The 12,519-nt window shown below is 49.2% G+C and overlaps 1 protein-coding gene across 1 annotated transcript in view; it reads right to left on the reverse strand.

The window, feature by feature from the left end:
* Positions 1-2,082: 2,082 nt before the first annotated feature.
* The window catches only part of TBX15 (T-box transcription factor 15), a 173,168-nt gene continuing 162,731 nt past the window's right edge, over positions 2,083-12,519 (reverse strand). The window contains exons 8-9 of the mRNA XM_075000977.1: positions 4,348-4,439; positions 2,083-2,493 (exon numbers count right to left, since the gene is read on the reverse strand). Of these exons, the coding sequence (XP_074857078.1) occupies positions 4,387-4,439 (53 nt within the window). The 3' untranslated portion in view covers positions 2,083-2,493; positions 4,348-4,386. The remainder of the gene's footprint in view (positions 2,494-4,347; positions 4,440-12,519) is intronic.

Here is a 12,519-nt window from a genome sequence, read left to right on the forward strand (position 1 = left end):
TTCTTCACTTCTCCAGTGCTCCAGTAACTAAGACTATGGCTACGTCTACATTAGCCGAAAACTTCGTGCAAATGGCCATTTCAAAGATTACTAATGAAGTGTTGAATACATATTCAGCGCCTCATTAAAATGATGCCAACCACAGCACTTCAAGGCTACGTCTACACGTGAAGCCAACATCGAAATAGCTTATTTCGATGTAGCAACATCGATAACGTTTACACGTCCTCCAGGGCTGGCAACGTCGACGTTCAACTTCGACGTTGCGCGGCACCACATCGAAATAGGCGCTGCGAGGGTACGTCTACACGCCAAAGTAGCACACATCGAAATAAGGGTGCCAGGCACAGCTGCAGACAGGGTCACAGGGCGGACTCAACAGCAAGCCGCTCCCTTAAAGGGCCCCTCCCAGACACAGTTGCACTAAACAACAAAAGATACACAGAGCCGACAACTGGTTGCAGACCCTGTGCCTGCAGCATGGATCCCCAGCTGCCGCAGCAGCAGCCAGAAGCCCTGGGCTAAGGGCTGCTGCCCACGGTGACCATAGAGCCCCGCAGGGGCTGGAGAGAGCATCTCTCAACCCCCCAGCTGATGGCCGCCATGGAGGACCCAGCAATTTCGACGTTGCGGGACGCAGATCGTCTACACGGTCCCTACTTCGACGTTGAACGTCGAAGTAGGGCACTATTCCGATCCCCTCATGAGGTTAGCAACTTCGAAGTCTCGCTGCCTAACGTTGAAGTTAACTTCGAAATAGCGCCCGACGCGTGTAGCTGCGACGGGCGCTATTTCGAAGTTAGTGCCGCTACTTCGAAGTAGCGTGCACGTGTAGACACAGCTCAGTATTGCCATGGCTCACTGCCGTGCGGCTCGTCCAGATGGGGCTCCTTTTCGAAAGGACCCTGGCAATTTCGAAATCCCCTTATTCGTGTCTGCTGACCCCATTCCTATCAGCGTGCCGGGGCTTCCTGATCCGATCAGGAATCTGATCTGCTCCTGATTCCTATCAGCGTGCCATGGCTTATTCCTTCAAAATCCCCTTTTTCCTATCAGCGTGCCAGGACTGCCAGCTTGCTCATGAGGCGCTTAGTATGTATTTCAGCGCTTCATTAGTAAGCTTTGAAATGGCCATTTCCATAGTCATTTCGAAGTTTTGGGCTAGTGTAAACACGGCCTATGTAAACTGGAATCATTCCCCTTATGTGGTGTACTTTCAGAAAATTTCAAGAATCAGCATATAACATGGATGGCCTGCATTATTATATGTAAATAATGTATGTAATGTATCACTTTAACAATTTTTCTCTCTAATCCTGTTCTTTCTTTCTTTCTTTGTTAATAAACCTTTAGATTTTAGATCTGAAGGATTGGCATCGGGATGATGATTCAGGTAAGAGCCAAGTGTATATTGACCCGGGACTGTGGCTGGACCCTTTAGCTGCGTCTACACGTGCACGCTACTTCGAAGTAGCGGCACCAACTTCGAAATAGCGCCCGTCGCGTCTACACGCGTCGGGCGCTATTTCGAAGTTAACTTTGACGTTAGGCGGCGAGACGTCGAAGTCGCTAACCTCATGAGGAGATAGGAATAGCGCCCTACTTCGACGTTCAACGTTGAAGTAGGGACCGTGTAGACGATCCGCGTCCCGCAACGTCGAAATTGCTGGGTCCTCCATGGCGGCCATCAGCTGGGGGGTTGAGAGATGCTCTCTCTCCAGCCCCTGCGGGGCTCTATGGTCACCGTGGGCAGCAGCCCTTAGCCCAGGGCTTCTGGCTGCTTCTGCGGCAGCTGGGGATCTATGCTGCAGGCACAGGGTCTGCAACCAGTTGTCAGCTCTGTGTATCTTGTGTTGTTTAGTGCAACTGTGTCTGGGAGGGGCCCTTTAAGGGAGCGGCTGGCTGTTGAGTCCGCCCTGTGACCCTGTCTGCAGCTGTGCCTGGCATCCCTATTTCGATGTGTGCTACTTTGACGTGTAGACGTTCCCTCACTGCGCCTATTTCGATGTTGGGCTGAGCAACGTCGAAGTTGAACATCGACGTTGCCGGCCCTGGAGGACGTGTAGACGTTATTCATCGAAATAGACTATTTCGATGTCGCAACATCGAAATAAGCTATTTCGATGTTGGCTGCACGTGTAGACGTAGCCTTTGGGGCCCAGAAGAATCTATGTGGTGATATAGGTTTAAGAACCTCTCACCTGAGAATAGGGGGTTGTTGGTCTGGGCTGTTGTAGCAGCTATAGAATCTATGGGTTTGCTTACGTGGCTTCTGGCTGGCCAGCAAGGCTGGCAGAGGTGATTTTGTGGCTGGTTTGATTTGTCTTAGTGAGAAGGAAATCCTAGACAGGGCTGTAAGTGGCCCAGTTTTCAGCAAATATACCCTGGGTTGATTCCCTTAGCTGTGCCCAGAAGCCCAGTCATAATACACCCTGTCAGTTCCTTTTCAACTGTCCCAGGCTGAAGACGGAGCTCAGAGCATCTCTCTTCTTCCTGACAGGAAAAACAGAAATCTATTATTAGTTTTAGGCTTTTACCTTACACTTTCACTTGTTTTATCTTATTTCAGTGTTTGCTATGCTTGGGGGAAAAAAAAGGCATCAGCTGCCAGGGTGGCAGCTTTTTTCTTTTCAGCATGTCAGGATCCTGTGGCTTTAAAAGATTTGATTCATGCAGAGACTCATTGCCTACCTCTGATGCCATGCCTTGTGTCAAATGCCTGGGGAAGTCCCATGCAGCACATAAGTGCCCTCATTGCCTGAATATGACGGCTAGGGCTAGAAAAGATGGCGAAATGCGGCTTAAAATCATACTCTGGGAAAAGCCTCTTCAACCATCCAGGGACAAACCAGAGGAGAGGTGGACATTGCAAAAGCCCTCTGATAGGGCAGTTTCATCACCCTGCAAAGGATCCCAAGCCCCAAAGGCTCCCCCGGCACGTTCCTTATCAGCGCTGCCCAGATCCTCTCATTCCCTGGTGCCATCAGTCTCTGGTGCTGTGGAGAAACGCAGGTCAGCATTAGCCACGAGACCTGAGGCAAAAGCTAAACTGGCCAGACTGACTGGTGTCACTGAGGCAGCAGCTTCAGGGAAGCCACATACGCCTCCACCATCAGCTCTTGCAAGCTCTCCCTCTGTGCCCGAACAACCGGCAACGCAGCACAAAAAAGTGCTGTGCAAAACACGGCACCTACAAAAATCTCCCCAGCCTGGCACAGGAGCAGCAACTTGCTCGCCATGCCCCACAGTGCAAGGGCACACTAACATGTCACAGGTGCCCCCCCACTCGCCTACACTGGTACCCCCAAGATCTGTTTATGGTGGCAGGCACAGGAGCTGGTTCTCACCAGGCCACTCATCTCCTTCTCCATCACTGCCTTCCTGGCATTCATATAGGGATCATTCCCTTCAGCAACATCACATTTAGCCGAACCAGCTGTGTATGTATCCCCCACATCAGTTCCTGCCCCAGTGGGGCCTCTAGGGCTACGTCTACACGTGAAGCCTACATCGAAATAGGCTATTTCGATGAATAACGTCTACACGTCCTCCAGGGCTGGCAACGTCGATGTTCAACTTCGACGTTGTGCGGCACCACATCGAAATAGGCGCTGCGAGGGAACGTCTACACGCCAAAGTAGCACACATCGAAATAAGGGTGCCAGGCACAGCTGCAGACAGGGTCACAGGGCGGACTCAACAGCAAGCCGCTCCCTTAAAGGGCCCCTCCCAGACACAGTTGCACTAAACAACAAAAGATACACAGAGCCAACAACTGGTTGCAGACCCTGTGCCTGCAGCATGGATCCCCAGCTGCCGCAACAGCAGCCAGAAGCCCTGGGCTAAGGGCTGCTGCCCACGGTGGCCATAGAGCCCCGCAGGGGCTGGAGAGAGAGCATCTCTCAACCCCCCAGCTGATGGCCACCATGGAGGACCCGGCAATTTTGACGTTGCGGGACGCGGATCGTCTACACGGTCCCTACTTCGACGTTGAACGTCGAAGTAGGGCGCTATTCCGATTCCCTCATGAGGTTAGGGACTTCGACGTCTGGCCGCCTAACGTCGAAGTTAACTTCGAAATAGCGCCCGACGCGTGTAGCCGCGACGGGCGCTATTTCGAAGTTAGTGCCTCTACTTCGAAGTAACGTGCACGTGTAGACACAGCTTAGGGTGCATGGCAGAGGTACTGACCACGTTCCTCCCAGGCCTGCCATTCAAGATGCACAGCTGCTACATCTTAACAACAGCACACCTCCAGTTGCTCACCCACAATCTCTGTGTGCTCCTCACCCGCTCAGCCACTCTCTGTAATCTCTCAAGCAGGTTCTAATAAGCACAATAACTTACCTCACTCAGACTCAGAGAGCTCCCCGCATGGACCTACAGTCAGGCAGGATGAGGCAGTATTCCAGATCTCACCTTCTCCACTAGCAGATAATCTGAAACAATTTCTGGAATTATTTAAGCAGGTAGCCTACTCCTAAGACATCCCATTACAAGAGGTTCAAGACAAACAATACCGATTACTCGCAATGTTGCAACCCAATACTTCAAGCATCCTTGAAGATGGCTTTACCCACCAACAAAGCTATACTTGAACCTTCAGAGCAGACAGAAAATATTTTGTCCCTGCAAAAGACATGGACTTTTTCTTTGCTCACCCACAGCCAAACTCACTGATGGGGGACTCTGTGGATCACAAGGTTAAGAACCCACAATTTAAATCTCCACCCAGTGACAAAGAACACAAGTGGCTGGACACCGCTGGCTGCAAAGTGTTTTCTTCTGCCATGCTCCAGTTCTGTATATTGAATTATACCGTCCTCCTGGCAAATTATGATCACACCAATTATGCCAAATTACAAGACCTGCCATAGGACCTCCCTGACAACAAATGACCTCTCTTTCCGTCCATTATTAAGGAGGGTTTATCAATAAAGAAAACGGCTTTCCAGCCTGCTATGGTTGTTGCAGGCACTGTAGCTAGAGCTACAGCCACAGCCATTGTAATGGGTCGGGCCTTCTGGCTGCAGTCATCAGGGGTCCCAAGGGAAGTCCAAGAGATGGTGGAGGATCTCCCCTTTGACAGAAAACAACTATTTGCCAATAAAACAGACAAGAGGCTACATTCGATGAAGGATTCTTGCATGACACTTCGTACTTTGGGGATGTATAACCCTACCCGATGAGAGACATAAATATACTCCCCACCAAATGCCTAGGTGCTATAATTACAATGACTACAGGCAGCAGGAGAGGCCATATAATAACAGGCCTAAGAAATGTTCTAACAGGAGGAGGACACAGCAAAACCACTCCTCCACAAATCAATCCACCTCTCACAAACAACAGATTTGAAGTTTTGGTCAGCGGTCCGAGCAACCACCCCACAGTTCCAGTGCACTGCATGGCCACCTTCCATCACCGCCTGAGACCATTTTACCAACCAGGGACTCAAATTACCACAGACACATGGGTCCTAGAAATTATCAGATCAGGTTACACAAGCTCTTTCACATCCATACCCCCTACGCAACCCTCTACCCCTTCACTTTTCAGGAACCCCTCCCACAAGCCCCGATTACAGGCAGAGGTGCAAAAGTTACTCACCTTAGGGGCAGTAGAACCCATCACAAAAGAATAATGGGGGTAGGGATTCTACTAAAAAAAAAACGGGGGTGGAGACAAATCCTCAATCTCAGGAAACTCAACAAGTTCCTTTGCAACACAAAATTCAGAGTGGTGACCTTGGCAACCATCAGACCTGCACTGGATGAAGGGGACTGGTTCTCAGCCCTCAGCCAACAAAATGCATATTTCCATGTAATTATTCATCTGACCCACAGAAGATTTCTCAGATTTGTCATGGGCCAAGACCATTACCAGTACAGAGTCCTCCCCGTTGGCCTCTCTACGGCCCGTTGAGCATTTTCAAAGACATTAACAGTAGTTACAATGCGTCTCAAAAGACAAAATGTCATCATCTTCCCCTACCTCGAGGATTGTCTAATCAAGGGCCCTAACTACTAACAAACTACTGCCATGACACTTGTTCTCAGGAAATGGCTTTGCCAAGTTGGCCTGCTTATCAGTATACAAAAATCCACCATACAATCCATGCAAAAGATAGAATTCTTTGGGTCATTGCTAGACTCAGTCATAGTGAGAACCTACCTACCACCAGAAAGAGTCAAGGCAATCTGCGATCTCATTCAACAAGGTAGGAAGGCTCCCTCCTCCACAGTCTGGATGTGCCTCCAATTACTGGGGCATGTGGTTGCCACAACATTGGCCAAAGACTGTAGTCAATGGGAGCTGCAGGGGTGGTGCCTGCAAGCTAGGACAGTGCATGATGCCACATGTTCCCCTGCCCATTCCAGGGGATGCAGAGACATACTGGCCACTTCTGAGAGTAGGACAGGGCCAGGGCAGGCAGGGATCATGCCTTAGCATTAAGGTCACACTGAGTGGGAGCATCCTGAGGTAAGGCCCAGCATTCCCTCCCAGGGCTGAGCCCTCTCCCAAAACCATCACCCCATATCCTCTTCTGCACTTCAACCCTTTGCTCCAGCCCTGCACCTGCTCCAGTACCCTGCCTCCCACCCAGACCATGCACCTCCACTCCAACCCCGTGCCCTGAGCCTCCACTCCTACCCCATGCTCTGCACTCCAAACCTGTTGGCCCCAGCCCAGAGTCACCACCTTATACAGCAAAACCTTATTCCCTAGACCCACCCCTGAGCCCACACCCTAGCCAGAGCCACCACTCCCTCCCACTCCCTAACCCTCTGCTCCACCCTGGAGCTATCTCTCTCATCCTGAACACCACCTTATTGGCCCCATGCCAGAACCTAAGGGAAGCCCTTGTCTCCAAACCCTCTTCACACAGCATAGTGTGTGGTCCGTGACTGATTTTTTTCTGGAGGTCAGTGACCCCAATCATGAATGGTGAGTGACCCCACGGCTTGGAGAGGAAAGACCCCCCCTGCAGCCACTGCCCTTCCATCTAAGTCCCAGCCCCCACTATAGTCCCAGCCCCACCACCCCCAACACACACAATGGGGCCACTGGACCACAGCCCATGTGGCTCTGGGGAGCCACAGGTGGAAAGGCTACAGCTGGCCCCAGCCCCAGCGCTCCAGGGAGCCACTGGGTAGCATGGCTGCCTGGCCACCAGCCTGCCTTCCCCAGTCTCTGTCCTCATAAGAGCATTCTGATATAGGGAGCCTGTCGGCTTTCAGTAGAGCATTGGCAATGCCAGGTGAGGCAGTTCGGGAAAGGCATTGCCTTCCCCATCCTACAATACCCACCATCCATGCCCATGATAGGAAAAAAAAATTCCCCATCCTTGCTCTTCTTAGTCCTGTCATGAATGCAGGGGACTGGCGTAGAAGGCCTCTTGTGGTCCGTGTGGCCCCTTCCAGTCCTAGGATTCTATCATTCTACGGAAGTGTAAGATTTTGATTCTATGTGACAGGCTAAACGTTCCAGTTCAGAGTTGAGACACTTGAGTTTTCTCACTGAAATTCTGAAAAAAAAATGGCCAAAATCTAAATTTTCGAACAAAAAATGTAAATTTGCTGTAAATGCAAAAAAGTCCCAAATATTCTCATTTTAACCCTTTTTTGAGATATGGTGGGGTTTTGTTGTTGTTGTTATTGTTTGTGTGTGTGTGTGTGTGTGCACGCGCGTGCATGCATGCTCAGGGAAAGGGCTGAAACGTGTCGTGCTCGATCTCAACCAACTGGTGAACTTCCATGAACCAGTCTAAGCAAAATCCTTCCAGCTGTTTATAAGTTGAGGGAGCGTAAAGCTTTGTTTCTGCTACAAGATCTTATGAGCTTCAAAGAGAAATAGGAAGGTGTTTTTTCCTTTCAGGTTCACTGTGATTTTTAAAGACAAGCTAGAACCTTGTTTAAATTGTTTTATTTCCGTCCTTTACCTCAGGGGTGTGCAAAGGTGTGACATTTTGTAAGGTGGGGAGCAGTATGATTGGCTCCCCCATGCCCCCCCACTCCACAGGCCTGTGGTTTCTCCCCCACAGCCTCGACCCCTGCCACCGCCAGGGAATGCCCCCACCCCCCACTGCCAGGCCAATCAGAATGTTCCGAGGCCCTGAGTCAAGAGACGGGGCCAAGCCACCAGCTTCTGCGCTTGTTAAGGTGGCTGCATTGATCCCCACAGCCTGCGTCATGCTGGCCCCCAGGAGTCCCCCTAGATATTGGTGAGGAGTTAATGCTGCCTGTGGTGGTGCAAGGCCACCTTCAGCCTGGTGCCACCACTGCTGCTTATCAACACGGCGCAGCTGTGAGTCCCCTTGAGTCCCCCACATACCCTCCTGGGGTCCTGTCCCTGAGCACCCCGCACACTTTGGGGCACCTCCTTGAGCCCTCAGCACCTCCTTCCTGACCATTCCACCCCTTCCAGAGTATTCCATGACTTTCTTGAGTGCTTCCTCTCCCCCTTGCATCCCTTCCTGTGGTCCTCCCACAGGTTGGGCGGGTCTCAGCTAACTGCAGGGCTGAAAATTGGGGCCCAGAGTAAAAAGTTTGCTCAGCCCTGCTTTACATTAAAATATTGAGGACTTGTCTCCCTGTTTTCCCTATGGACAACTGGAGAACTAATAAGAATCTATGTTCAGATGCACCAAGCATATCAAGTACTTGAGCAAGTAAGAGTGGGAAGGATTTTTTTTCAGTCAAACTGCTTCAAACTCTTTGTGAGAGGATGTGCAGAGGGGAGGAGGGTGATGGGCTTTAACAATGAGAATGCATGGAGGTGAGTGGGTGCGCTGGGAGAAAGTGAGATGCTGCCAAATAAGGGAATGCGAGGGGGAGGGGGAGAAAGGCATGCTGAAGGACTTGTATTTTCCAAATCAACACCTTCCAAGTGCCAGACTGACAGCCCTGATGACTCAGACCTGCTGGTTACTTATGGAACATGCACAGCACACCAGTAGTGTATTTAGTGATTATACCACTAGTGTATTTAGTGATCTGTAACATTACATTAACTTTTGGCTCTTGCTAATTTTCAGGTTTGCTCTGAGTCACTGTGTCCTGCCATCATGGGCTCCTACTTCAGGGTTGACCTAGCTGGAGATGTCACAGTGCAGGTGGAACACTGGAGCTGACCTTTGGGGATCAGGTCAGTGCTGATTTGTACCATAGTACAGGTCTTAAAAATAAGACTGTGCTGAGCTGGTATCTCTTAACTGTCGGAAGGCTGGTGCTTCTAGAGACAGTTCCTCCCCCTGCCTCCATCTTTGGACTCCCCCACTCCTACTCTCTCTGTCCTTTCATGGAGGACACTCCTCCAGCCCTCTTGTTTCTAGTCATGTTTCTAGTCATCCACCAGTTCCAAGAAGAAATGGTTTCAAACCCACACACTTGTGAGCCACAGTTGGCCCCTGTGTTTGGAGACACAGCTGTGCCTGCAAGTCAAGCACTCAGAGACAAAGAGCAAGCAGAAGACAATCGTGGGAGAAGAGGGAATGGTCGTCAAGTTTGGAAGCAGCTGCCCTGCTCTTCTCAGGGTAATGCCATGCTATGGTTGTAGCAGTGAAAAATACTATGATGTCACTACTATGCTTCTTCTTTAACATATTTGCTTAGGACTTGATCCAAATCTCATGTAAGTCAATGGAAGTAAGTCAATTCCTACTGGCTATAATAGGAACTGAGTGAGTCACTGCAGTTTACAGTGCATGTAAGAAAAGGATAACATAATTAGAAAAGTTGGAGTAGGGGTGGAGCTGGATTTCATTGTGTCCTAAAGGATTGTCTGCAAAGGCCTCCAGGACTCTCTGCTGAACTTTCGGTCAAGAAGAGAGTGCATGCAGGGAGACACACCAAATCCAAGCTGGACAGCCTCTCTTTGATGAAATGGGCCTTCACTGCTCAGCTGGTGGCATGAATGCTACTTTGAAAGCTGTAGGCTTTGTGCTGAACACATTTGCAGAGCACCTCTCTGGCTAATTAATTTGTGATTGGCAAATATAGACAGCGAAGGTATTGAGGGACAGGTTTCTGGTGTGTATCTCTGCACTTCTAAAGTTCTACACTGCTTCTACATATTCCTACTAAATTATAGAGGGTCAGGAGAAAGAGAGGCCCAAGAGGTGGGCATAAAAATTGGAATTGGGATAGTTATGAACTTACTGCATATTTTTAGATAAAATACTGTCAATGGTGAATATTTTGTGTCTTCAGGCCCTAACAACCTACCTCTTTCTTTCCCCCCACGGTTAGTGTTACCACAATGTTAATGTTAGCACCTTTACCCCGTAGTGCACAGGGCATGGGGTGACACAGAACTCAGTAAAAAACAGCTGTGATCGATGTCATAAATCAGAAGGATTTTAGAATCTGATGACAAACCTAATTCCTGTCAGAAAAGAGCAGAGCTAGTCCCTCCCAAACTGTCATTGAAACCAGGCCATAAAATCACAGCTGTCACCAAAGCATGTCTGGCCTCTGGGGAACATGCCATCTCGGGGACTCATCTGCTGTGTGCCTGGCCAAATTCCGAGCCCTCAGGCACATTCCACTTGACATTTTGTTACATCTATTGCTGGTGCATCTGTTCAGGGGCATTAACTCTTCTTAAATCACTTTATCCCCTTTTTGCTCTGAAAAAACAAAGCTACGAGATGTGGGGAGAACTGAGCTCAGGCTCTTACGGGAAACATAGGCCATATGTTTAAGCGCAGACTGCGAGCAACGCTGGGTGCATCTGATGCCTCTAGGTCACTTGGTTACAGTAATAAGGTCAAATATCAGATCCTGAGTCCCTGCAAAAGAATAAAGACACGATTCTCATTCATATGCATATGAAAGTTCCCCCTCTATATACCTGGCCCCAGTGCACTGGAAAACTGCCCCTTTCTGAAGGGGATGGTTCTCAATGTATGAGTTTAAAGCTGAAATGCACGTATGCCTACTGGTTTGCTTGCTCTGATAACTGCAGCTAGAGGAGGGACAAGCTTGTAAAACAGCTGAAACCCGATTCTCAAGTCTGTCAATTGAATAAAGTCCTAACTGAGCTCAAAGAAAAGAAAGTAAATGATCATTCCTGTGTCCTTCTCGTTTGCAAGGTTATAACCTTGTCCTGGACTAAATCGACTTTGAACCAAAGAACAAGGACTTCACAGCAAAGAAACTCTAACAGTCAAAGCTAAGACAGTTATCAGTCCTAAATATGGTTATTTTCAGAAGCGAGTGAATGGTTTGTAATGTAACTGTTCTTTTGATGGCTTTAGCTTCTTTTCCAGTTTGTGAGCTGCCCATGGCTCACTTATGATCTTCCCTCGTTTTTGAACCTTTCAAGATCATTCGTTAATCAGTTTCAGTAGCCTAAGGTGCCACAAGACTGCTTTTAATTTGTGAAGCTACAGACTAACATGGTTACCCCTCTGTGGCTAAACTATAGGTACCAGAAAGCAATAGTAAATAATTGTAAGTGGGGAATCCAGAGAAAGTGGGATTTATTCTTTGCCCAGTGCTGTTCAAAAGCTTCACCAGTGAGCTGGAAGAAAATGCAATAGAATTGCTGGTAAATTTGCAAATGACACAAAATTTGGTGAAGTGGTGAATAATGAATGGGCTAGGTCAGTTACACAGACACAGGCACCTGATTAATATACTTCATGGTTGTTCCCAGAACCCTCTGGGGGAAAGGCAGATTGCTGGGGGTGGGGGGCCTGGACCTGGCAGTAGTGAGCATCCCAGCCCCTGCCTATCCCGCCAGCTCCATCGTCACTTGGGGGAGGGTGTGGAAGCTGGAAAGAGGCAGGGTGGGAGTGAGGGCTTGTGTGAATGGTGTGCAGTAGTGGTGGATCAGAGCAGAGCAGAAGCCTAGAGAGGCTGTGAGGGGTGGGCTGGGGCTGGGTCACTTGCTGCTACCAGGCAGCCCTGTACCCTGCAAACCAGTGAAGCATGGTGCTCCCCAAAATGCAGGGCCTGGGGCGGTTTCCCTGGCCCTTCCTGTGGCCAGGACAGCTTTAAGCACAAACATTGGTGGAGCCAGGCCCATATTCATAAATTTTGGTGGAGCATGTGCAGTGTGGGCCCATAGAATTCACTGCCTTTGAACACAGACCAATCTTGATTGTTTGGTTTGAATAGCACTGATTTTAGTGTAGCCACATGCAAAATCCAGGCACCAAAGAAAGTCGATTATATGTCTAGTGTGGAGGGAATGTTTCTTGGAAACCAGTGACTCAGATAGTAGTAATATCTGCGTGGGGAGAAGTTATGTGATGATAGAGATCTCTTTATTCTACCCTAAGTAAGAATTGCATGGTATAGCAATTGGAAGCTGAAGCAACATAGATATGAAATAAGGTGCAGATGTTAACAGTGAGGGCAGTTAAATATTTGAGCCACTCAGCAAAGGATGTGGTGAGTTCAGCAGCTCTTGATATCTGTACGACTGGCTGTTTTCCTTGAAAATATGTGTGAATTCAGCCATAGGTTATTGGCTTGGATGCCCAAACCATGGGAAGAATTGCTGTGTGTT

Source organism: Carettochelys insculpta, chromosome 1, assembly GCF_033958435.1.
Source record: "Carettochelys insculpta isolate YL-2023 chromosome 1, ASM3395843v1, whole genome shotgun sequence".
Taxonomy (NCBI): Eukaryota; Metazoa; Chordata; order Testudines; family Carettochelyidae; genus Carettochelys; species Carettochelys insculpta.